Consider the following 25,544-nt stretch of genomic DNA (forward strand, 5'->3'; position numbering starts at 1 on the left):
ATTTTGTAATTGTAGAAAACATATGGTAGAACATCGACTGTAAGAAAATTATCTGATCGATCGATTATCGGAAGGAACGAATTAATCACGCATAATATCGAGTGCTTGCGTGTGTAATACGTCAGCGATTACACTATCTCTCAATACAAATTACGCCCTCTTGAAACGATCAAGCTTAAGGTTAGTATCCTGAAAGTATTAGCAAGATCTTGCACGATGTAGGTCACGAAACAAGTAATAATGAGAAAAAAGTATCGCTATCGTTAGTAGAAAGTCGCCATGTCACGATCCACTCAACTTATTAAATTTGTTTGGGTCTCAGTTTTATATCGTACGTTCATAGTTCCTTGTATAATCATTTTCTTAGTATCCTCGCGTGCCCAACGTTTGGTCGATTAACGTCAGTCTATCCAGAAAGCTGTTTCAAATTGTTCATCTCAAACGACACATCTTCAGAAATAGAAATGAAAATCGAATAGCACGTATAATCGCTAGTGAATTAATATCAATTAGAGCGACAAAATCAAAGTGTGGAAAAGCTGGAAAACTTTGAGAACATGCACGTGGTGAAACGGACGATAATGATAAAGATAGTGCAATTTATGATTAAAACTTAAAATTCTTAACTTTGTTTAACGAGTAAAGAATCAACATTTCTTTATCATCTACTCGTTATTTCGAGTTTGTATCTAGATAAGAATGTCCATTAATTGACGTTTGCAACATAACGCAACAAACGGGGCGCTCGTGCAACCGTCAGAGTTGCACTTATCGAGGTCCTACTGCATCGATAATTGTAAAGTATAAAATATGCAACAAAGAATAAAAGAAGTCATCGATGTGTTCGGAAATCGTCGGTTAAGCTATCTACTGCTACGGATAAGAAATAAATCTGTAACATGTGAACTCGAATTGGAAAACACTTGACAAAAGCCTTACCCGTTTGGAGTCCTCGTGTGGAAGAACGTACGTACCGTACATACATGCAGAGTTTCCAAGAACGATGGCAAATAACGAATTGGCACGTCGTGTGAAGCGAGTGGCTCCCATTCGTAATCGCTGTAACAGTCGACGCTATCGTACAAATATCGATATGCAAGATAAAATTAATTTTAAGATGAAAATAGTTGTCGAGAATGACTCGGCATACATGAAACGATTACTTGTATTAAAATTATTTTTATCGAGACATTTAGCGATTTAAAAATTCATGAATAAATTAAAGATTTTAAATTTTCTTAAACGTCGATCGAAGAATTTTTTGATAGATATTATTGAAACAAATATTAGATGATTATGTAGCTGTGCAGAATATAAAAATTAATCTGAAAAATGTATAATAACAGTTCTTTTCATTCTTACATGAAAAAGAAAACAATTTGGATACAATTTTACTAATTGTTCTCATATTTGTATCGTCAATCGATAAACACATATTTAACTTCGATCTGTTGAAGTCGCGTTGCGTTAATTAATCGGATGATATTTTTGCATGACTTATCGGCTACTGTTCGCAACATATGCTGGCATGAAACGGAATTTACCACATATTCTAACTCGTTCAATAAACTTTCTTATCTTAAACATGTTTACGATTGTCTGGGCAGCGTTTCCTAATAAGAATCGAATATCGAATCAATCTTGAAACGATCTATCTCAAAGGGTTCTCGCAATCGTAACATTCTAGAATAATATTCTTATCGATAAACATAGATTGTTTCGAGCGCGGTAAAACGTCGGGGAATTTTTATCTTCACAAATGCAGAAACAATTCAATAAACGAAAATTGCAAAAAGGAATCGGAATATCAACATTCAAAATTGAAAAAAAAAACAAATAGAAATAGTTGTCGAAAGTTTAAAGCAATGGAATAATTAAAAAGGATAATTAGAAACAAAACATGTGGCTGACAAATAAAATGTTCAAAAGCAAAAAAACAAAATAATTCGTAAAATATTAATACGTAAGCCAAAATGTTCCGAAATTTGATTAAAAATTGGAACGTTATTTTAAAACATAAAAACAGCGGGAAAATCAAAACCACGGATTAAAAAACAATTATTATAAGCAATCACATGATGATCTTATAATATAAATTTTTTATTTATTATTGCCAGTAGTATAAAATATACAAACGCATACAAATGTATGTAACAAGTGTATAGTATACAATATTTGTAAAAAGTTATTGGGAATTAAGCAAAGCTGAATACTTTTTAAATTGTAGTTGAGTAACATTAATCAATAGAAAATGCCCATAGATGGATGTGCTCTTATTGAGCTAACGTTTGTTGCAAAATCTGTAATTAATTTATTGTATACGAATTAGTCTACTATACTACTTAGACTGAAGTGTAAAAACGATTAATATAATCATGTACCTCAGTGTAAATTGTATTTTAAATTATTTAAACATCTTGTTGATTTGTTACTGCCCCATGCAGTGGTTTACTGTCGTTTGTTTTTGTATAAGATAAAAACATGCGCGTCTTGCATTAAATGTTATTCTAACTCAGTAAAAGTAAATAGCTTTTAAGTAGAATCACATTAATAACTTAATACTGTATTAAATAATAAAGTTTGTTCCCCTTGCTTTTGCTTTGTAAGGCAGTGTTGGTTTGGAAAATATGTTTGCAATTTTATGCTGCAGCTGTTTAATGCATTCTGGAACAGGAGTATACTCCGTAAGGTTTTCTAAAAACGGCCGTTTAAAAAGCCTTTTTCCTTCCAGACGTTGTTCTGGTGTCACAGTTCTGTCATCCAGATGTACCAAATGAGGGAACCAAGATATGATGAACAACCTTTTTTTAAAAAAACGTTCCTCTAAATATCCGAATAAAGTATGCACATGCACCATAGTTAGATAATTCTCTTATTTAGAAAACTGGAATTGGCCTATTTGTACTATTTCTCATACCTGTACTGAAGGTAGTCATAAAAGGTTCCACCGTTCAAATAACTTGGTGCTGCCTTATTACCCATAAGGCACAAGTATCTGAGGTTGGGTAAACTCTCATGGAGATTCTTTATAAATGGATACAATTCCTCTACGTTATTATGATTTAACCACAGAAGTTGAAGTTTTGGCATATGTGGGAATACAGTGTAGTCATCTATATTATTGTGATCTAAGTTAAGAGACGTCAAATTTTCAAATTCAGCCAAAAATTGTAAGTTTCTAAACAGACAATGGATGAAGAAAAGATTCACTTTATTCTAAGCCTTTTGTCCGTAGTCGTGCAAAAATTTTTGTATGCACAAATAGTTTTAATGATACATACCTACTGAATTTATTGTGACTAATATCCAGAGTATGCACGGTACTACTATAATTTTCAATAATGTCAAATGGCATGTAGAAAAGGCTCTCAAAAGCAAGCGATAAAGAATCAACAGTATCTATAGATGACTTATCTGTAGATAAAGACTTTGAGTGTCTGCAATGTATATCTACAAATATTAGCTTCCCTAAAGAAGTCATGGCTAATTGTTCCACCTCGTCTGCTTCTTTTTGTAATTCTAACTCATCTCTGTAATCCAACCTGTAAAAATTGTGTTCTATACATGATACATTGATGTTGCAATATTCTGTATCTTCAGATCACAAATTTTAGGTATTTCCAAGCGCTTAATAATCAAAAATAGTTTAATAAGCAATGTGAGTAGCTAGCAAAGTATTTTCTGCATTTATCTACTGGTGAAAGATATATTCTTTTATATATAAATAAAAATTACCAAAGCACCAACTATTAATATTGATAATTTATTTTAGAATTCTGTTAGTTAACATTGCAAACATTATATCTTGAATGATAAAAATGAACAATTTAATAAATTTTCACTTGGAAACTTTTCTACATATAAAAAGACTATTATAAGTACACATGTTCAATATATTTTAATGGCTCACAGTTATTAACAATTAGACTCCCAAAGAAACCCATAACCATAGTACTTACATCATGCCTCGACTTGTATCACCTTATAGGGCAGTAACTTTGAACGAACAATCAACGCGTTAGAATCATGCAATATACTTTTCACTCACTACATTTATCAATATTATTCACCCTAACATTGGCGAAAGCTACAGCTTGCATTGACAGATAATATTGCGTAAATAGAAGAACTTGTAAGGCTTCTGTGTAATATGCAATGCTGCATATAGTGATTGGGTCAACCATAGTGAGTCTTACTGCGGTGTGATTGATACTGAACTCTCAGATCGCAAGGAGGTAACAGGTAGAGTTTATCGTTTATCAGATGACAATGGGCGATAAGATACGGATGAAAGGAATTAACACTAAAACGGTATCTAGGTTTCAAGCGATTCCGATAGAGACGAAAGAGTTTGAGGTTAAAGCATCGGCTTTTATATAACGTTAAAATGTTAGGTAACGCATTAACACCATACACAAAATGTCAGTAACATTAACCGACATAGAAACATAAATAGTAATTTAAACCATGCTATGCACTCACCGAATTTTCCTGCATATCTTGTTTTCAAATTTTCCCATCGACCAGATTACAAGTTACGAGACGATAAATACTTCGGTGTGAAAGGAGATGGTGCTGCTAGTATGAACTTTTTTCAAACGTTACTGTCAGAGTATAATCGAAGTACAAGCATCGATTAATCGTTCTCTACAATCGTTCTCCATTATAGTCTTCAGTTTGGCGGTTAAACGTTATCTCCTGTGTGTGTTACATTTTCAAATATTTTATGATAAAGAGAAAGGTAAGTGGTACGAAATCGACAGAAAGGTAGCAGTAAAAGCAGTTCAAATTCGGTATAACACAAATATGACAGCAAATGAAATGTGTGGTAAGTTTTATGATAGAATTATTTTTTTCTTTGCATGCTTCGCAGGATAAAATGGCGTCATAGTAGATGTCATACTCAATATGCCTATTTTCTGTATATTGTTTCGATATAATTGTATATTAAACAGAGTAATTAGGAATTCATCGTTATCTATATAGAGTTGAAGGAAAGGGTATGTGGATAATGAATATCTCTTACGATTAAGGAAAACAGTATGATTTAATATAAAAAAAATTAAGAAGTAAATGATTTGCTCGTTCCGTTGTTGATGTTACATTTTAAGATAGTAATAGAAATGAGTAAATAAAAAAATGAATGAAAACAAATCGTTGTACGTCGTATCCACCTTAAAGAACGTATCCAGACGTTAAAGTCTGGAATATATGCACCTCGACAAACGACTCGCTAACAAATACTATTTCGTAACGAAATGAAAATAACTCACAATAAAGACGAGAGAAATGTGCTGCTTGGATATAAATCCCAGCCATCCCTCCATTATAAAATGCTCCCGTATAGAGTCACGCTTATTTCCATCTGGAAGTATGGCATTCAATTGCAGGGACGTGCCAAGAAGTAATGTACCAACGTAATTTAGTGATTTCAAAACAAATCCCTGAAAGCAATTACAGCCAACCCTTGGCTCATTAGGAACGAGATACTATACAAATATCTAACGATATACAGTATTGTCTCTATAGAAGCGACGCTCTCGGGGCTCAACGCTCGGCTATATCGTGGACGAGAAACGATTCTTGATACTTTGTTGACGCCTACTGGAGGCGGCGAGTATAGAAAAGAACAGCGAGCATATGACAAAGAGGGACTGAGCGGCCGAGCATCGCCGAATTTGCTATCGCTTCCTTCGCTTCGGGTCGGCTGTAACGAAACACAGGCGATGTTTATGCGAGCCTATACGAAATCGGTGTTCTAATTCTGACCTCTACCTCTCTTGGTAGAGGTCGCAGAATGAAATACTGATTCTGTATAGGCTCGCGTAAACATCGCCTGTGTTTCGATACAGCCGACGTGGAGCCACTTGAGCGATGCATGCCTTTGATTTCTTATTGCGTTAGTAAATAGGACCTAAATTGTATATCGTATTTGGTGTCATTTTAATTAGAAAAGTGTCACGAATATGTTGATGAAGTTCGAAAAAAGGAAGAACAAAAATAAAGATAAATTTCGTTGTTGATTTAATATTGTATATGTACTAGTTAAATCGTGTCATAACTAAAGTACATATATGTATGTATCGCTCATTTACTGCAATAGTGATATGACTCAAAAAGATACAAACTTGCGAATTTGAACTGTTTAACCAACTTATTTTACTCTGAGTTCTCTCACGATTTCAGCAAATAAATGATAGGTCAATTAAATTACAATTCCTTTTTTCAGACGAGGATACACTTTAAAGAAAGGACAAATGTATATTATAATTTATGAAAAACAATAATAAAAATTATGTTGTACTTGATCTTAGTTAAATCAGAAAACTGTCACAGACATGTTAAAAGTTTTAAAACAAGAAAAGGAAAAATAAAAAATTTGACAATGCTCGACGACCGACCGTCAAACGGGCCGCTATCCTGGGGAACCGCCCATAGGAAGGCACACTCGCCGGTTCAACGAGTGCTGGGTTCTAACGGTACGCAGTGGGGATAAGTAGAGGGGATACGATATTTGTCTATATCGTGGACGAGTTCTGAGCTTATATAGAGAAAATACTGTATTACGTTCACGAAGAAGTTGAAAACTTTGTCACATGGTATAAAAATAAATTGGTTAAACATTCTAAACTCGATACTGAAAAGGGTATCTTATTTAGTATCTGATATATTACCAATATAGTGAGGGGGCTGGTGGTTCATTTAACGATCCGACTATCTACCCCACAATTATTAAATGTTTATTTCCGCGGGTGTGGGTGTGTAGCCACACGTAGGTTGATGTTAACCCCGATACTATCACGTCGTTAACCGACTGATTCTTATGGACTGCACAACGTCTTTACCAGACTGATCGTGAACGCGTCTTTACCCTTCTCAATATTTCCTTACCCTAATAGTAAAGGTAGAGAGAAAGAGACAGGACAAAAAGATGGAAAAACGAAACTGGAAAATACTTAGTGTAGAGAAAGTTTGGGCGAAACCTTGAAGGAAAACAGGCGCCTCGTACGGCTCTGGTCGCCAAGTGTTTAACAGGACGACCAGGCTCGCACGAGACCTTGGGAAAATGGAAAAATAGAAAGGTTAAAACTATCCTTACATTCCATCCATACCATGGCATAGTGGCAATACAATGGCCGCTACAATAGTATAAGAAGGAACATCAAAGAACTACTTATGAATCAGGTTTGAAAAGACCATCCAGATCGCTGATAGCGTCCCCGATTCTCTTGATTGAAATTCCCAGCGAAGAATGTTTAATGGATGTACCAAACTGACCTTTTTCCTGTCAATAATAAACATGGGTCGCGATTTATCGTCGCACGCTGTACAGACACTTCTACACAGAACACTATTTACACGTTTCATGACTTCGACGCGCATATTTATACGCGTATCTTCGCGGGCAGTGATTGATGATAAAAACGTATATCAATGCAGACTTTACATCGGTTCGTGCCTTCCGATGATAAAATTCGTGTCATATCTGAGGATTATTGACGTACGTACAAATTGAATGTTTATAGTATACATAAAGAACATCGATAGCAGTATATTAAATTTGAAACTAGTTATAGTCTCGCGGGGTTTGCATTAAGAAATGAAGATGCTTACTTTATAGCAATAATAAAGGTGCAAAGAATTTGCTCAGCTCTTCCAGGTCCATTCTCTCGAAGCACTAGCAATATATGAAACTTGTTCCAGCAACTCTCGAACCCTAGCAGTTATAAAGACACAAGTTCTATGGTTAAAGCAATCAAGTGTCTTGTTTCAATCAATTTTATATATTGAGACCTTGAACTGCGAGCGTCTGCTGTAGACATTTAATATATGTATATTATCAAGCTATCCGTCATGTACGAAGCAAGTGATTATCACAAGCAGACGTGACGCACATTAGTAAGGAATGCATTACAGCGACGATGCATGCAAATTCTTCTAACAGTCGTAAGCGAGACGAATAAGTCCAGACACGTGAATTTAGTAAACTGCGGATTGTTTATTGCAGAGAAAGTTCTTTTAGCCTTTATCGTAGATGGTACCTTTGATATATTTTGAGGTTGTTACGAAGGTTGATAGCCCGACGCTATTTCGCTTTCTGAACGATTATGGCTGGGTTAGAGGGTGAGTGAGAGTGTGATATAAACCATGCACCCTTATGGGCAGCCACGACGTGGATCGAAGTCACTTAGCTTTCGGGTGTCGTAAGATTGAATGTTTAGAGTGGGCCTGGATGTGTTTAGAAAGATAAGTAGCATGAAGTTGCTTTGTCTAAGGATAGTGTTCCGAGGGATCTGGTGTAGGGAAAGTTATGCCATCTGGTAGGAGGACTACGAGGAACAATATGGCGCACTGAAACGTGCGCCCTTCCAAATAATAAATTTCTTTAAACGGAGAAAACAATTTGGAATTTGAGAAGAAATATAATTTTGAAAATTATTCAGTGCATATAGAATATTATACATGATACTGAAATATATTGTTGTTATAATATTTACGATGTAACTTGGCTGACATAATATTTATCAACACGTTGTAACATATTTTTAAGTGTTAACAATTTACTTATTTTATTGATTGACTTTTTATTAAGGGTCTTCCAATCTCCCGTTAAATGTACAATAATTTCTGACTCGATGAGTCGAACTACATCCATCAAAGAGGAGGCTACTTTCAAAGTAATTTATCAGTTAACAAAGCAGATGATTTATTAATACTTAAAAGTGTAATACATTATTGTGATATACGTATGCGATGTTACATGCACCGCAGTAGGAAATATGATACTGTTTCGTACGAAGTTCCAGAGGATTGTCAAATGCACGCGTACATCCATTAATTTTCAAAGTCGTTTATTTCAATAACAAAGGCTCGATGAAAATAAATTATTCCGAGTATTTTGTTCAATCAAAAATGGAGATGTGAGTTTCATTTACGATTTATTTATTAGTACTTCAGTTATTTATTTATTTAAATGCACACTCAAGAATATTTATAGAATCTTTGTGGAATACAGATGTTAAATGCTTTAAATAAATAAATAAATTTCGGGCAAATCCATTTTGAAAATAAGTTCGACCAAGTAATTTTCTTCTCGACGTGACGAACGCTTCATCATGTTTATATAAAAAGTTCGTGAAGTTTCAGGGAAAATATAAAATTATATTACGTAGTTTGAGTTTGAAACTCCCAGGAACACGAACAACTCTTCTCTTTTTTAATTAAAAAATGTTTTCTGAAACTCTGTCTGGAAAGTAATTTTGTTATCAATGTTTATTGTAGATTCGAAGCTTAATATTTATTATAACGTTTTTGTAACTTTGGACCTCTTCGGTAGATCGTGTAGCTTAATTAAAATGTATACATACCTGCAACTTAGGAAGGTAGAGATTTCTTAATAATAGAATGATTTTTGTTATTTGACGTTTCATCTGCAAGAATGAAAATCGAAAAAAAACATAAACCATCGAGTTAATGGTTTTAATTTTCTTTTATTGTACACTCAGAATTACATGACAGGCTATGTTAGATCGCGACAACAACGTTATTGTTTATCTTGAAGCAGAACAATGTTTCGAACGGTACAAATAAACGTAAATATCTCTCAGTCGTATTCGTACGCATGACCACAATTTTGGAAATATTTAAAATTCTTAGATAAATGATGTTTACGAGAAATAATTACGTTTCTTTACAAGCAACGGAAGAGCTATGGAAACGTCAACAATTCCAGAGTTAGTAATTATTCAGTATAAAAATGATAAGAATTAACAGAGAATAAATATAAGTTAAACAGAAATTGTAATTCAATTTGTTTATTTAAACAATGATGAAATTGAAACGAATTTTTACTGTTATGGCTGAATTATGATGACTGTATTCAGTGCCTATGCTCTTCATGAATACGAATTCGAGTAATTGTCTTGTCTTTTTATTTGCATTTAAGGGGTCTATCTAGTTTAGAAATGAAAAGAAAATTTTAAAGCATGAAGTTTCCTCTACATTTCGTATCAAAACTAATTCGATATTTGTGAAGGTTTCCTTATCACTGGTAAAGCCACAAAAATGTATGATTTTTGTTTTTTTTTATTTCTGGCGACCAGAATGTTTATTATATCAGTTACGAAGTTTACAACAAAATCAGTATGCCTTTACAAATTTTGAATTAGTTACGTCCAATAGGTTGCTCTGAAAAAAAGCTTAAATATTGTTCAATTTTGAAAAATCGAGAACTAGACAGACCACTTAAGTTGAACCTCTATTGCCCACAAAAAGAACATTATTCTCTCTTTGAAACACGTTTCTTTCGCCGTGAACAGAACTAACGGCACGCAATAGAAATTATAATAATCATTAAAAGTGTTTTACAAAGATTCTGTCATGCCTACAGGAGTCTCACTGAAAAAAACCGGGCAATAGACGGTGAAATAGCCTAAAATTAAAATACGTACCAGCATTCAGTTCCCCGACTGTCCCTTCAAGTCAACATCGATTAAAATTTATAAATCTCTTTAATCACAATTTATTGAAAACTCTGTCATTCAAATATATACATATATATGTATATATATATTTATATTTATATATTTCTGTAGATATACGTATGCTCCTTTTATTTCTCGATATAACAGCATATATATATATATATATAATGTCTATACAAGACACATTTAGGGCGATACCGACAACTCGTTTAAAATATGTATAACGCCTCGTCCGTGGATGCTCCGTACACGATAATTAAGCCAACTTGTTTGAAACTTCTAAAACGTTTCCAGTCGTCGTGCCGATGGATACGAAGTTACTTTTATTTTTTTCTTTTTCTATTTTTTCTCAATGCCGTACCACGTCGATCTTTTCCCAACGTAACACGACAAACGCCTGCATCTATGTGGGTGCCATTATTCCGGAACAAGTTTTATTTTAAACTCTGAAAACACCGTCCGCCTTGTCGCGGACTGGAGGGAAGCATTATTCGCTAATTAAACGCATCGTCTGATACACCGGTTCAAAAAACGATTTTTACCGCCGAACGAAGGTGACTCGCGCAGCTCGTGACCGTTACAGTTCGTTTTTCTTACAATTAAATACGCTACCGATAAAAACATACAACGAGATATAAATTATTACGGGACTGGGACTATTCGAATATTGCGAATAAATTTCGAACAGTTGAGTATTAAAAATATTAGCTCGCGTAAAGCGTCGTATTTGTGTTACGTCTTATTAGTCGAAGCGAAGCCGATGATTCTTACGAGATGATCGATAGTACTTGTACGAGTACATAGAAGTCTTTTTCTGTTTGTACAATGAAGTTTAAATATAAGGAACGTTGTACGATATCCTAAATGAAAATAAAATTTAACCCTCTATAAACGAAATTAATTTTTACTTCTGAAATAAACGATGGAATAGAACGTTGTTTAGTGTTGATGATAGGATATTAATTGAGCGCTAAATTTTAATTGAAACCTATCGATCTTATTCACCCTGATGCAGCAAACTATAAAGGGTTAAGAAGTAATGATGAATTTATGATACTTGATTAATACCAAGATGCACAAAATACTCGATACTCAAACATTCGAATAGTATTCGAATTATATTCGCCGAACATATGAACCATCGAAGTGTTCTAATGCAGTAAGTCCTCGAGTTGCACACATTATGGTCTTATAAAATGGACCAAAAAATGGTAGTCCTATCCTCTAGCGGAGAAACGATGAAACATAATCTTTTATAGTTGCGCGTGAGTTGGCAGGAGGATATACTGTATATGTATATTCTGCGCAGATATAGTAGTTGTGTTTCACAGTTTCTCCGCTAGAGGCGCTAGTAGTAGGAAGGACAACTATATTTTAAATAAATACCATTTATTAAATTATTCTTTATACAAAGCAGCACGAATTTACTTTTCGAAATTAACGTTGATTAGCTAATATATTGCAGGAAGAAAGGATAATCCTGGATAGAATGGCGAGTAGTACGTGAATACCGTCCACATTATCTTTGACCTGAGACTGATTTCTCTTCTTCCCTGCCAATATATCGAATTTATCATCGACTTTGGTACAAATTAGCCGAGGAAGTCGAAAACTTACTGTACTCGAATACAGAAAACTTCGACAAGCAGTCCCAGCCCTGCTTCGCCGCCATGTTTATCGAATGGTGGGAAGAATTTCGTTCCGCGCGTCCATCGTGAATTCGGGACGGTCAAAATTTTCTTTAAATAATAAATGACGAATGGGACCAACATATAGCAATTTAATCGCGACGCTGACTCGATCGTGCAGTTAAATTTTAATTGTTTGATCGTGAAATATTTAATTTTGTTTTTTATTCGCTATCTGGACGAGAATGGCCGTCTCTGAACTCGCGAGAACGATTGTTTTTACACGGCTAGGAGTCAACGAAATATCTGCTGCCGAATGATCGCGATCGTTCGTTACGGAATCGATAAAATCAAAAGGTTTGCCTTTTATTTCGTTGTCAAACAAGAATAACCTCTGACCGGTGATTATTTTATGAGTAGAGGTAAATTGACCACGAGAAATCAGACGAATGGACGATACAATGGCGACGCATAGGAAATGGTAATAATACGTCTCCCGGTTCACGCGTAACGGGAGAGTTAGAAGGAAGTTTTTCCGAAAATAAAGTTTCCGGCTGTGGTCAGCTCGTCCGAGGAGAAATATTGCTTCCAGAGGTTGCTGAATTTCTCCCAGGTTATTTCCTGACCCTATGCAAATAGAAATGTCGTGACAGTATTAGTGGGTAGTCTCCAATATCGTGTCGTGCGATTTACACTTACGACTCCTAATTTTTTGAAAGCCTCCTTGGCCTCGGCTTCCGGTACGCCATGATATCTGCACACGTTACAGAACTCGGTCTCGTCGATGGATTTGTCACCTGGTGAACATTACGATCAGCGTAAATACCCTATTTCCCCTTTTTCGAACCAAATATCATTCCTTTTATGGCGATATTTACAACTAAATTACAAACTAAGCTAATGGTTGAGTATTTTTCTATCCGCATAGCTCGTCTCTGGTTTGATTGTCTTAGCTACATTGCGTCACAACATTCTCGTATTTTTAGTAGAATTCTGTTGGTCGAGAAACAACTCTCGAGTTGGAAGGAAGGCAATATAATTCTTTTCCATCGTTTTGAAGAATCGAAAGCACAATAAACTTACCAGACGCATCGAACAACTGGAACATCAATGTCATGTATGTTTGTTGCCATTCGGATGGGTTCGATGGATCTTTCGCGTATTCTTCCCAAAGTGAATACCATTCCTCTCGACTAACCTGAAAAACACAAGTGGAAAAATAAAATCTCTGAACGGAAACATGATTCAGACATTCTTTCACCCCTTACGCAGCGACCGGAATATGATAATGACCGTGTACAAATGAAAGTTTCTTTCGACGAAACGATGTAACACTTTTTATAATTTCTTACTTGTCCATCTTGATCTGCGTCGGCCCTTTGCCTCAAACCGTCCCACATTTTTAGCAAATTATCCCTCGTGCTTTGAACTTTGGGATTGTCAGGAGTCCAGCCTCTGCATTCGCTGATTCGCTAATATTAAAAATAAAAATCATATAAAAATATCGTTCGAGTATCGTAATTCAATCATAAATTTATTAAATTGTTTTTAACAAGAAAAATGTATTAGCTTGTCACCAAGTATTATTTGAAGTTGTCAATGGGAGTACGATTCCTCAATTAACTGTTTCTATTTAATAAAAACGAGACACTATCGATTCTTAATTAAGAACAATTAGATGCTTACTTGCACAGCAAGGTCAAGATCCTTCTTATCGATCGCGCCACTTTGATTGCAATCTAAAACATTGTAAATTCAATAATAAGTCACTGATGAGTCATGAATCTCGAAATAAATGTTTTTCTAAATTACTAGACTTAATTATCTTGATTACGACTTGGTATCGAAAACAAAATAAAACACACAAATTTTGTATATTTACAATTTCTATTCACGAACGCGTTTCGAGGCGTTAGATTGTCTTTTAACTAGGGGAATCCTATTCTGAACAGTTACGAATCAGCCTAATGCTGGTAAATCTCGGGCCGAGTTGACACAACGGAACGGTACGACTTGAACCAAGTACTCTCGATCGCAAAGAAATTGAAAAGACAGCTAGCTGAGGAAGAAGTAGGTGTTTGGCACGGGACCAAAAGAGAAAAGTGTGATCCAAGAGATAAAGCGTAGGACGTTTAACATCACGTTCGGGTTTGGCGTCAGAGCCATCGTCGCATTAAGTTCACGGAGCCCGCGTTAACTTCAATACCTCGTTTCTGGCGCTATTAGACTCGCTGGGGCACATTAGGCGAACGGAAGACCCCCTAAAGGACTTCCAGGAAACGATAAAGATATTTATTTTAGCTTCTTTTTCTGATTTTTTGATAAAAACCCAGTGTTCTATATTATAATCTCCATTTCAACCCTTAACGGGGGCATTTCTATACCTCAAAATGTACTATTAAAAAATATAAACCAGCCAACTTCTTTGCACGATTGTCTTCATTTTATGCGGTTCGTTGCATAAAATATCAGAGCACAATATCGAGTGGAAATAAAATAAAAAATAAGCAGCCCACGATAGCAGTTGAGGGTTGAAATCTATCTATCCATGTATTTAAAATTAATAAAATTCTTCCTGAATTTTGCGGACTTTAATTAAAAAAATAAAATGTAAAAGTGATTTGGGACAGAGGGAAAGGGTAGAAAAATTCAAGGAAAAAAATGAGAATTAATCGATAGGATGGGAATGTTTGCTACGCGACGGAAAAATGTTGGTTTCCCGGGCTCGTGTAGTATATCGTTCGGCTCGAGTCGATGATCGAAACAAAACCCCTACCGGTGGAGGTTCGCGTTTCACGGGGAAAGTTATCTAGGAGGATGGGGGGAGGGCTCGATCACGTAGGCAAAACACGTGACAAGGAATCGATGTAATGAAATATGGGCGTGAAACAGGAGTGGGTAGCCAGAGGGTTGGAATTTTGGCCTCTGTCCAAAGAGAACCCTGGTGCAAGATTTCACGGTAGACCCGCGGAAAAGGCGACCTCTTGTCGATCGTGCCATTCATCGTCCGTGGCAAGGTTGTCGCCGTGTGAATCGGACGTCATTAGTTTTCGCTGGTCGTCCCAATTTCGTGGCTCGTGACTCGACTCTTTTGCTTCTTTCAACCGTCGGCCATCTTTGGATCTGTTTATTAACGCCATAACGACTCCTTCGTGCTTGGGCCAGTTTGGACCCACAGCACCTTCGTTTCACTTTATATTGTTTACCCGTGTCTCTCGACAGAATATTTTATAAATTTAAAAACGCAGAGGAAAAGTTGTCTGCCACGTTTTTTTAATAAAACTAAATTTATATCACGCCAAACGTAATGATTAGACTGCGGATGTTTATGCAAATGCATATGTTTCTAGGAAATAGGTAGAAGAGTGAAACCTAAATATAAATTTGTTTTATCAATGGAGGTCTTTAAAAATATTTTGCATATTTTTTATAAAAACATATGTAGAAACATACTACCTATGCCATATATCTTTTTATGAAATTAATGCTTACATTCAACGTTTGTATACTATAGTGGTGGCAGGAATGACAAAATAGACGTATATTTTGTCATGCATTGGTTATCCTATTCCCCTTTTCAGGATTTCGAAAGTAGTACAGTGCGCGTTGTGAAATAATCTGACAAAATGGCAGCTTGTCGAATATTTATGGAATTGTTCGGAAGCCAACTTGAATTTTTAAAAAACCAAAAAGCATAGCTCGAAAGTTATAAATATTACATCAAGCATGAAGTAGTAAATTACATTTCTTGGGTTTTATTTTTCAATATTTGTTGTCATATTTCTTATAAATTATTAAATTTGCCAATGAATTTATTGTCAGTAATTTATTCGAATTTATACAAATTAATGCTGGTATTATTAAAATGAATGGTTAATCTTCATTTCACTATGATTTTAATGAAATCAATCACTGTCTGGTATATGTCACGTGAAATTTGCCTACTAAAAATCAGTCCATAAAATGAACTTTTTACACAAGCGAACTTACCTGTCGCGTTATAATTTATTACCAGTCGATGTTAAACTTGCTTCGTTTGTTATTACAATCGCACAAATCTTCAACATATTTGCTTCTGTCAAGCTTATGCGTGTTACAAAGCCGCCTGCGCCGTGAATAACGACTTTCATTAAGAAGCTCATAAATCTTTGGAATAAAGTTTGATCGAAATTCGGACGCAGTCGTTTAGTCTCGCATTTGGAACTATTATAAACAAATCAGAAACTATGCTACCGCCGCTTTAATAGCTGAAATGCAAACTTTTCCCGATATCTATAATCTCATTCTTCGTCCAGAACTTTTTGGAATTTACTCTCCAGCACTAGTTTCCACTCGCCCACCCGCTTCCCTTCAATTTATAGATTCTTCAATTATCAATAACCATTTCATCGACTCCATTCCACCCAACTCCTTGAACCAGTGTTTTCCAAAGGGAGCAGAGGTAAAATGGAATTTTCAATTTACAAGAATGCAGCTGACACGTTTATTTCTATTAATATTATTTATAAATTATATAACTTATATTAATAAGTTATTAAAGTTAAAGAACAGTGTAACGTTATATCATTTATTAATTTTAGGTATAAAAGATTTTTTTTTTAAGTCTATTGAATGTGTTCTTTCTTGACAAACTTCGATATTTCATCAACAGTTCCGCCATTATTCTGGTGCATCGATTCATTTTTCGGTGCTACAACGCCTTTTATTCATTTAACAGATAGCGTATTGCATCCATTTGATTAATGCATTTGGTACTATAAATCGTAACTTGTTGCTGGCTCGGTAGTTTAGATATAAATGTTACGGGTTTAAACTGGTTCCGTGCGTGTCGCTTGCAACAAGTGAGACTTAATCCATTTCCGACATTTTGTGCGAAACGTTCTATCTACTGTGGAGTGTCTGTTTACGACCAACAGGTACTTCGTCCCTTAAATAAATAGTGATCATTCTAACCAAAATCATAGACTTTATAATATTTTGTTTCATCTCTAATGTACATTCAAAGGCAAAAGTTGGTATCTTTTATCAATGATATTAAAGTTAGCTGTTTCAATAAATACAAGGCAATATGATCGATTCATTGTGTTTAAAGAATCCACGCTAGAACACAATCGTCGCAAATGGTTAACAATTTCTTTTTAAATGAAACTTAAAATCTCGTAGGAGGTCGTAAAAATATAAATGGCCGTCATCGTCGAAAAAATGCTGATGAAATCGATAGCAAAGCTGACCTAGCATACCTTGCCTCAGACACAAGGTTAACACTGTTAGCTCGCTGCTAAAAGTTTCACGTAAGAACTTTAAAGACAGCGTCAATCGGAATCTAGTTACGTCGGAAGCAACGAGCGCTGCGTCAGCCATATTGGCGAATTCACCGACGCTAACTGAACGAAACGTCAGTTTTTATTTCTATAACCTTTTCTTGTGAATTTATTGTAGCTTTCTCTGTAAAATAACACGTAAAATTTTATGTTCTATTATTTGTTTTCTACGTTTCAACGCGATTAGTTTTGGAGTCCATTTTAATTCGTGCAAGTAAATCTAAATCGGGGAACAACGTACCGCCGCTAGAAATCTGGTATCGTTATCTGGAATATTGTGCTTGAAGCGGGGCTGCTTTTTAAAATCTAGAAAGGGCGGACGTGTCAAGTGAAAGCAACTGCAAATGAAACAACGTTCTGTTGTTTAAAACGCCACTTGCGCGACAGTTTACTTTAAATTGCACCTCCTTTGCCATCTACGAACGGAACGGCTCCATTAACTGGAATCAACTGCAGAAAAGGCAGCATCCTCTCTTCTTATAATCCTATTTGTTTCTTTTAACGCTTTACTGTAAATTGCAACTCAAGCCGAATGTCCGAAACAAAAGTTGTATAAACAATCAGGGCTACTACGGACGAAAGTTGCATTTTTTAAATTCATTTTGCTTCGTTTAGTACTAATTTCAATTTACAAACAGATCCAGAAGAAGACGATTCTGTTAAATCGGAGCAATTAACCCCCTTGCCATACAATTACGTGTCTGACTCGTTACAAGTTCTTGATGTCAAGATTCACCATTATGAGGCCACTCACTCGTCATCAAGTCTCATAAATTAAAATCAACACATTTTTACATTCAAGAGGCATTCGTAAAATAAATCTATTCTTTTCCTGCCCATTCCTTGCACGAACAAATTTAAACAAAATTAAATAGTATACGTTTGAAAAATTATTTGGATCGTAAGTCAAGGGGTTAAAGGTGAAATCACATTCTGTTGGTAATCTTTAAAAGTGAAGGGAAAAGTATAGAAAATCGAATAGAATAATCTATTATTTAATTTTAGGAGTATTGACCTCGGATAAAATCATCTAATTTGAACCTAATAACATTTACGTTAGAGAATTTCTATTCTTATATAAAATGCACTATAACTATTGCGACATAACCTAACTCGATGCGTGGAATTGCACTGAAATGCTCCAGCGTTTTGGTGGATATGACGTCTATTACCTTAAACCAACTATGCAAGCGGTGACATCATTGTCCCCGGGGGTGTTTTTCTAAAAACGAGTCTGGACGTCTCGATTGAAGTGAAATGGGTCGGCGCGGATAGAAAAACATTCTGAAAATTCACATGCCGCCATTTACCGCGAAAGAGACACTCCTGGAATTATTCCAGCGTGTTAATGATCAGAAGATTTCGGTCACGTTCGTTCGGGGATTTTATGCAGTGAGAATAATCGATGCTTTGAAGTAGCCAGTCGCCTAACGCAAATTCCACGAATAATAATACCGTGACAATACAGTGTTAAACAAATGGTATTCGAAGACACTGGATATTTTAGACACTCTATATATTAGTAATGTCCTTAGAGGTGTGCATAATTAATGTCAAGTTTGTATCCCATGGTCAAAGAAACTTAAGGAAAATAATGTAAAAATGTATTGATTTTGGTCGGACAAAATGATAATAAGAAGTATGTATTTCCCTATCAACAAAAAATAATTTTCCCAGAATGATTTAAAATTGTTTACTTTTGTCGAAAAATTTGTCCACCTTCTCGAATTTTTTTCTCGAAACTGGTTAGAATTTCAGGGGTATGTCTATTCACCAAAAATGATTGTAATTGACCTCTGCAACTGAAAATAATTTTTTTAGATCGATTTGAAATTTTTTTTTTCGCCGAAAAATTTAGGCACCTCAAATTTTTTTCTCGAAAGTGAGTAGAATTTCAGGGATATGACTATTCACCAAAAATGATTGTAATTGACCCCCGCAACCGAAAATAATTTTTCCGTGAATGATTTGAAATTTTTTATTTTAATTTTGTTGATAACTTTTTAACGAAGCCCCAATCAGCAAATTGATATTCTTGATTTTCATCTTATTTTGGCCTCCAGAATCTCCCATTAAAATTTTTCCCAGGGGTGGCCCAACACCCTGTATAAAGTGTCTAAAATGTACACATATTCAATTATATTACGCGAAACATTAAAAAATGTCAAACGTCCTATCATTTTGTCCGACACTGTAGCTAAATTTAAACGTACGAAGCAAAGGCGAGGGTAAGGCCATGGAGCCAAAAAAAAAAAAAAAGAAACGCTCAGCTAAATGGAACCTGCCAAAGTCGACCCAAGAAGACAAACTCGACGAGAGTTAATTCCCCTAGTAATCCATCACGGGAACAGTGCCGAAACCGCGCGAAATCCACGGAAAGTCACGCGCAAATTCGAAACTTGTACGTCCTCGGTCTTTTCTCTGGGTCACGGTGAAAATTCCGTATCGACTCCGAAGAACAGCCTCGTAGGATATGTTTAGCTGCCGATCGACGGTCAAAGAAGGGAAGAAAGTAAGGGGCTAATGAGGTCCGCGAAGCGTGTACACGCCTGTGACCTCCGGGGGCTCCACACAACCGCACAACCTGAACACGTGTCCACGGTTGGGAACTCTATTCCGCAAGTTTCGCTCGTTAATTGCGAGCGGTGTTCACGCCTGGGTGTTTGCTCACGCGATACTTTGGCGCGTGACGTGACATCCCGCGCCGGTTCCCAAACTCCGCGCGGGAAAGACGCCTGCGGAGGCTGTTCCCTGGAACACGGGAGGCGCATCCAACTTGTATGAATGATTGCCTCGATACACGGATACGTACGCGTTCCGAAGATACACGCACGGGCACCGGGAAACCGTGTAATTCCAACGCGGCGCGGCACACCCTTAACCGCGTCCATTGTTTATCTCCTCTCCCGTTCGTACCATAAATAGGTGTCCAGGCTGGCTCACTTTTGCCCGAGCAGGCTGCAGCAGCGCGTTGGTGCCATACAGAGACCGAGCAAAATGTACCCGCGTAGCCTCGATCCCGCTTCCAACCCCCAAAAATGCTCTCCAGAGGGTGGCGACCGCCCCTCGACCACGGATCGTATTTCATCCCGGCAGCTGTTGTGGCTCCGGCGTTCTGGCGATAGCCCCGAAAAACGACGGGATAAGATCGTTAGGATCCCCGATCACGGAAGGATCCGTACGCCCCCGGGTAGCGTGGAAAGAACAATCGGTTTGGAGATATTGGCCCCACCGTCGACGAAGCCTCGGATTATCGTCACGATGTAGCCAAGAACGAGACGAACCGTCTGTATAATTTCCTTGGGACTGTCAGGTCTCGTCGAGGATATGAGGTAATTGCCACGGAATTGGATTACTTGGAGCATTAGCACAGCACGCTAAGCACCTGCGGAGCGTGTCTCCCGCGAAAATACCACCGAGCTTGTATCTTGTGGTCTTAACATATTTACCGAGCAACAATTTTATGTTTCCGTTCACGGCTGATGGCGGAAAGGTGTTCTAAGATTATCCCCTAACATTTAACCCTGGAATATTCCGCTTATATAGAATCTTTTTAACGCTGTGCTGGTCAACTGCGTAGCCTAAAATACCTTTAATAACTTTAAGTATTCGACAACTCAGCAACAGCCTTCGTTGTACGTTCTCAAGGGGCCTTTCTACTTTTTGGGATTAAAAAGATCGATTTTTTTTTGGCGTTTTCTTTTAGTATGTAATCTCGAAAATATATTCCATATATTCCAAATATACGTCCATAGAATAGCTATGTTACGTCAAATACTGTTTGTAATTAGTAAAATAAATTGCTCGAGAGAAACAAAATCGAAAAGTCCTTTGCCATTTTGCATATCCGAGGCTTCATTTCCGAGATTTAAACAATCGAAGTTTTACTGGAACAATTCATGGCGCCCGCCATTTGTATTCCAGCCAGCTGATCGTGCGCCTGCGCAAGGAAGACGTGTCATACGCGCAAAGCCTTTAACTATTTCTATCTCGATAACGAAGCTTCGGATTGCAAAATCGTAAAGGACTCTTTGATTTCTTTTTGCACGTGGAATTTGCATATTTTAGTATTTCCTGTATATCAGTGTTCACTTCGAAATAACAAGCACTTTATTGAACTACCAAGTATTTCAATAAACTAACGTTCTTAAAATTGAAACGATTGTTGCTAACAATTGGAGAAGTCCTGTTTAAATATCATTCATAACAAATACTTTTTACTGCTGTTAAAGTTCGATGCCTCAAGCTTAGAAATCATTCGATTTTAACTTAGATTCTAACTTAGACATTTTGAAAATTCTAAAAGACTTTGAATGAATTTAAAAGAAAATATTCAAAGATTTATTAATTGTCAGTGTCTTATCTAGAGGATAATTGGAAAAATATTTTTCACTTGTATGAAAAGTTATCCTTCAACTTCCGTCGCAAATGGTATTTGATATTACTAATTTCAACGACATCCGCGTCGATTAAAATGGCACGCTTTGCAAACGTCCCGGCACAAATTACGCGTTCATTTGTATTCAATAGTTCTTGCAATTAATGCAGATTTGATTCTCGCTTAATATCCGTGAAATCCAAGTTAAACAACACGATTGAATTTAGCAAACCAGGCTCCAAGGGAGAGCGCAGTTATCCGGCTGCAGGAGCTGCGCGAACCGTGTTGCATAATGTCAACAGTGGTTTGCTATTATGATGTACAGTGTTATACAAGAAGCCTTACAACCTTATCATTGCCATAATTTAATCCCAAATTGGATACGTTGAAGCAGTTGTTATGGAACAGACTGTTAAATATCAAACACGATATATTTCTACTTTCAAACATTTCCCAATAATTCCTATTGTGTCACTAATATTAAACTCTTTTAATTCAATATATATACGCAAAATAATAACTAACTTAAAAGCTTGTTAAAATTGAAAAGTGTCTAGAATCAAATTTGGCAAACTATCGAACACGATAAATTCGCGAGAGTCGTTTATTGAGGATAGAGATTTTACTGCGCAAGATGGCCGTTTCTCACTCACCGAAGAAAGTGTTGAAGACGTAGAGTAACTTCTTCTTGCGGAATTCCGACAGTGACATCTTGTCTATCTGCAACAGAGAGAACAGAAGAGAATGGTTAAAGTTTTGCTCGTTTGCGTGTGTCGTGTTAATATTCATTCTCGATAGAATGGCGATCAGGGTCGATTGTCTCGAGCGACCGACCCTTATTTTATCTCGTCAGTAAAAAGTAATCGCAGCTTGCTTTTATCGAGCTGCTTTATACGTCGCCTCGATATTTACAAGGCCGTCGTGAAGATACAAAATCAGCTTGGTTCGGATACACCGAACGGGTGTTCAATGTTAAATGATCGCATTTCACTTCGATCACTTTCACAATCTGTTAAATCAATTGTGGCAACTTCGTGCCATTATCTACAAAAATAGATCCTTCTCAGATATCCGTGTCGCTCTTATCTTATAAACTGTGGTCTTACGTTTGCACGACGATGAATTTTTCGAAAAGCAAATGGAGATCTTTTCGTCGGCTTCGAATCAAAATGACTGAATACACCTGCGAGAGGCGACTCTTTATATAATAAGATTTAAAGGTCTTGCTAAAGATAATGCGTGTATTTGAATACCAAATGACGTACATTTCGTCGTAATTCTATTATAATAGTGTACATGTAATTTAAGATATCCGCAAACATCGGAATTCTATCGTTTACGATTCATGACGCAAATCTGCGTTAGTGTCGCGCAGGGGACCAAAAATCCGTTTAAATGCTATTCTTTTTGCCGCGTCATCGTCGTTCCATTAATAATAAATTATTATTCAGGATGCAACGGCGATTGTACAATCTTTACTTAGAAATGTTGCGAGTTACAGCGCGGATGATTGTCAGCCATGGATCATCGAACGCGCGGAAGTTGCGCAACGCTGATCTTATCGAGAATACATATAAATTTTAACATCTAAGGTGTTTGGAATAATCTGAATTTTATTCTACGTTTATTTTCTAATGAATATCGCGATTAAGAAGTAGCACAGAATTTAATTGTTAATCTATTACAGACAATGATGTCAGGGTAATCTCTTTTGTAATATTATGTTACATTTTTTCTTTTTTCTTTTTTAATGTGATTACTATCTCTTATAATGGACACTTGATAATCTATTTTGTGTCACGAGCAAGTTATGCATGTTTGAATAAATTTAAGTAGGTGGATCTGATAAGAATATACGTCTGCCAGCTTTACATATTAATTCTACAGTATTATAGTAGGGCATTCTTTTTATTTGCATTTTCCAATCAACAGACTGGAAAGTTTGTGTTATTCAGTATTTGATTAATAGTAGTTTTATCTTGATGGTCAAAAATTAAGTCACAAACGTTGATGTAACATCGATAAAAAAAAAATAATAGCATAAATTGAATTAAAAAGAAGTTATAATTTTATTTTGAATATAGCAGGATATTTTCCAGCTAAAATGCTCTTTTATGCGTCGCGATTTTCAATCAAATGTTTCCATTAATATCTTAAAATCATATTGCAGCTTCTATAATCATTCGTGTTGCATAAAATCGTCATTCGAACGTATTAATTAAATTGGTTCAATTTTTACGTTTGAAATATTTCACGTCGAACGGAGAAAATTATCAGATAATAAATAATTGCAATAATATAGATATAAATATCGACTTTAAATATCAAACAGACACCAAGGGTATTTCTGACTGCTTCATTTTAATAATAAGTCTATTAGAAATTAAGAACATAATTCATTTTTGGTAAACGATGTTTCCAATATTTACAAACGTTAGACTTGCAATTTTGCCGTAGTCGCTTAAAACGATCCGATAATATTTATTTTCAAAACGATACGTGAAATCCGTAGAATGAATATGTGATATTAATAAATTATATTCGATGTTTTAATAATTTTATACGTTCGATCGATATTAGCTACGTTTATCCTGCATTCATTTTTTTATCTGATTAAACTCTTTTGCAGTTTAATTTATAGCCCGCATAAATACTACACGTTGGAATACGAGTAATTAGAATCATCTGATAAAAACGAAATATTGCTTTAAATAGTTCCCCGTACAATTTTGGTCAGTTAATTTAAAACATATCAAGATATAACTAGTATGGTAGTTTCAATATGAATAAATTGTATATTACCGACTTCGAATATTCAAAACTCGCGCCATTTTACATAGAAGATGCAACAAACCTGTGAAATAGCTCAAAGCCACACGATTTAATTTAAAAATTCTTTTCTGTGAATTAAACAACAAATCTTGAATAAAACAGTGAGCTTGAAACCAAAGTCACGGACTTTGGTTCGTACCGCGGCACTATCTGTCGTTGAACGTACGACAAGTATAAGAAACCGTACAGTCGCCATTGTTATTTTTAGACAGAGCCAGAAAAACCGAGTAACGACCGCACCGCACAATGTAGCATTATTAATCTTTCCTTAATCTACAATAAATAAGAAGTAATAACACGTAATCAACGCTGATAACAATCGATTCGGGAGAACCAGTTTCGAGAAAGCGTTGCCAGCGTTGTAATCTTCTGCGGTATCATTACGCGTCAAGGTGATTGTTGACGTCAATCTTCGGATCAGTTAATGTTGTGTAGTAATTTTTTTCGTTTCCCGATTCTGTCGGTTAACTGCGTTAAACGACACAAAACGCGAGAATATTTGGAAACTCCATTTTTTCTTTGTACGCGTATTCGCAAAAAATAATTATAATTAACCAAATACATTCTCAGCGTTGAAAAATTAATAAAGTATTGAATGAAATTCGATCTAAATGGTTTAGTGATTACTTTAAAAATATAAACATTCTCCTCAAAGTTTGTTGGTTTAACGCCCGTTTGGAGGATTATAGAGTTGCCTATCGCTCACTCTGGCAATCGCGGTGTTAAAGCGATACTGTCTGGAGTCGCGGTATGTCCTGCTTTGAAATCACGCGCGCCGCATTGTCGTGTAATTTGATAATAAGTCAATCACGAAGTCTGTCGGACTGAACGACCATCTCGCGGAATGTCCATCGTTCATTCATGTATATAGTTTGCCTACAACTTCTAGTTGAATTAGTAG

General features: G+C 36.0%; 2 protein-coding genes across 5 annotated transcripts in view; both read right to left on the reverse strand.

The window, feature by feature from the left end:
- Positions 1-2,153: 2,153 nt before the first annotated feature.
- LOC122400132 (leucine-rich melanocyte differentiation-associated protein-like) lies at positions 2,154-7,348 on the reverse strand. Of its 3 annotated transcripts, XM_043401398.1 has the most exons (5): positions 7,279-7,348; positions 4,483-4,698; positions 3,282-3,542; positions 2,918-3,178; positions 2,155-2,801 (listed from the first exon to the last, which is right to left on the reverse strand). In XM_043401398.1, the coding sequence occupies exons 2-5, from the start codon at positions 4,518-4,520 to the stop codon at positions 2,567-2,569; spliced, it is 795 nt and encodes a 264-aa protein (XP_043257333.1). In that variant the 5' UTR covers positions 4,521-4,698; positions 7,279-7,348; the 3' UTR covers positions 2,155-2,566. The 3 variants fall into 3 exon arrangements, with proteins under 3 accessions (XP_043257335.1, XP_043257333.1, XP_043257334.1); XM_043401400.1 differs by lacking the exons at positions 4,483-4,698; positions 7,279-7,348 and adding an exon at positions 3,960-4,436 and having other exon boundaries at positions 2,154-2,801; XM_043401399.1 differs by lacking the exon at positions 7,279-7,348 and having other exon boundaries at positions 4,483-4,831.
- Positions 7,349-9,471: 2,123 nt separating this feature from the next.
- The window catches only part of LOC122400070 (calexcitin-2), a 67,953-nt gene continuing 51,880 nt past the window's right edge, over positions 9,472-25,544 (reverse strand). The window contains exons 1-7 of one of the 2 annotated variants that reach the window (XM_043401277.1): positions 22,918-22,969; positions 22,465-22,531; positions 13,799-13,851; positions 13,465-13,584; positions 13,196-13,310; positions 12,812-12,909; positions 9,472-12,739 (exon numbers count right to left, since the gene is read on the reverse strand). In XM_043401277.1, the coding sequence (XP_043257212.1) occupies positions 12,632-12,739; positions 12,812-12,909; positions 13,196-13,310; positions 13,465-13,584; positions 13,799-13,851; positions 22,465-22,522 (552 nt within the window). In that variant the 5' untranslated portion in view covers positions 22,523-22,531; positions 22,918-22,969 and the 3' untranslated portion in view covers positions 9,472-12,631. Of the gene's footprint in view, positions 12,740-12,811; positions 12,910-13,195; positions 13,311-13,464; positions 13,585-13,798; positions 13,852-22,464; positions 22,532-22,917; positions 22,970-25,544 lie in introns of those variants that run through there. The other variant, XM_043401276.1, reaches the window with a different exon arrangement.

Source organism: Colletes gigas, unplaced genomic scaffold (genome assembly GCF_013123115.1).
Source record: "Colletes gigas isolate AHSC1104 unplaced genomic scaffold, ASM1312311v1 Colletes_gigas_Sc00016, whole genome shotgun sequence".
Lineage (NCBI taxonomy): Eukaryota > Metazoa > Arthropoda > Insecta > Hymenoptera > Colletidae > Colletes > Colletes gigas.